Source organism: Chiloscyllium plagiosum, chromosome 36 (assembly GCF_004010195.1).
Source record: "Chiloscyllium plagiosum isolate BGI_BamShark_2017 chromosome 36, ASM401019v2, whole genome shotgun sequence".
Taxonomy (NCBI): domain Eukaryota; kingdom Metazoa; phylum Chordata; class Chondrichthyes; order Orectolobiformes; family Hemiscylliidae; genus Chiloscyllium; species Chiloscyllium plagiosum.
In genome coordinates this window covers 27,006,129-27,007,243 of record NC_057745.1, presented here as the reverse complement: position 1 = coordinate 27,007,243, position 1,115 = coordinate 27,006,129, and the positions used below count along the sequence as shown (strand labels likewise).

The 1,115-nt window shown below is 52.7% G+C and overlaps 1 protein-coding gene across 1 annotated transcript in view; it reads left to right on the top strand.

The window, feature by feature from the left end:
* Positions 1–420: 420 nt before the first annotated feature.
* Positions 421–1,115, top strand: part of zgc:162879 (ras and EF-hand domain-containing protein) — an 82,100-nt gene continuing 81,405 nt past the window's right edge. The window contains exon 1 of the mRNA XM_043677575.1: positions 421–1,029. Coding sequence (XP_043533510.1) covers positions 710–1,029 — 320 coding nt within the window. The 5' untranslated portion in view covers positions 421–709. The remainder of the gene's footprint in view (positions 1,030–1,115) is intronic.

Here is a 1,115-nt window from a genome sequence, read left to right as displayed (position 1 = left end):
AAAATAGTGGTAGAGGATAAAGGAAAACTAACACAAGTGACTTGGTGGTGGAGCAGAATCTATTCAATGATGCTTAAAAGCATCTCTGCCACAACCACCTGATGAAGGAGCAGCGCTCTGAAAGCTAGTGCTTCCAAATAAACCTGTTTGACTATAACCTGGTGTTGTGTGATTTTTATCTCTGAATATAAACATTAAAAAAAGACAGTACTGTATTGCCAACAGTGTTGCACCACCAGAGCCAGGCTAGAATTCCTCAGGTCTGTGGAGTGGTCCTTATGTTCTTGTAGAAATTTAAAACTTGAAAAATCTCAGCACTTTCTTGCGGCATTGCTCCATCTGATTGACGGAATAGGGTGGAATCTGATCTAGGGAGTAGGAGCAGGAAATAGGACCTCACAGGAAGTGTTTGCAACCCACAAAGACTTTAAAGATGTGAGCAGTAAAGTGAGCAGCGAGTTGGAGAGGCCAGGGGTTTGTTAATTTGCAGGTGGCAGGGGGGTTGGTGCACAGAATGATCCCGGTTGCTGGAAAACGCCTATTGAAAGGTGAGTGATTGTAGCTCGTCCTGTATAACCAGCATTACTCATAGACTGTCTCCTGAGACAGAGAGAGGGGAGCGGTGTCCACTTGGAGCGTGGGGCCGGCGACAGGAGCCTGAACCCGGGCACACTGAGCAGATTGTGTCGGGAGCTGCTGCTGCCGCCGGATGGAGCCAGGGGCAATGACCCGGCCCGATCTAAGGAGACTTTTCTCGGCGTGTGACCTGAACCGCTCGGGGCTGATCGAGTTTGAGGATTTCTCCGGCGTTTGCCGGGAGCTGGGGCTGTCCCGTTCGCAGATTGAGCCCCTCTTCCAGAAGCTGGACGTGGACAGTGACGGCTCCATCAACTTCAGCGACTTCACCGCCGGCTTCCAGGAGGTCTCCGCCGTCCTCGACCTCTCCTCCATCAGCTCCGAGGGAAACCAGAGACTGGCCCGGGACGAGTTTGAGGATCGCTTCGGGGCTGGGCTGCACTATCTCCGCAGGTACATCACAAAGCTCTTCACTCACCCCCTCACCCTCACCCCCAACCCCTCACCCTCACCCCCCTCACACTCACCCCCTCACACTC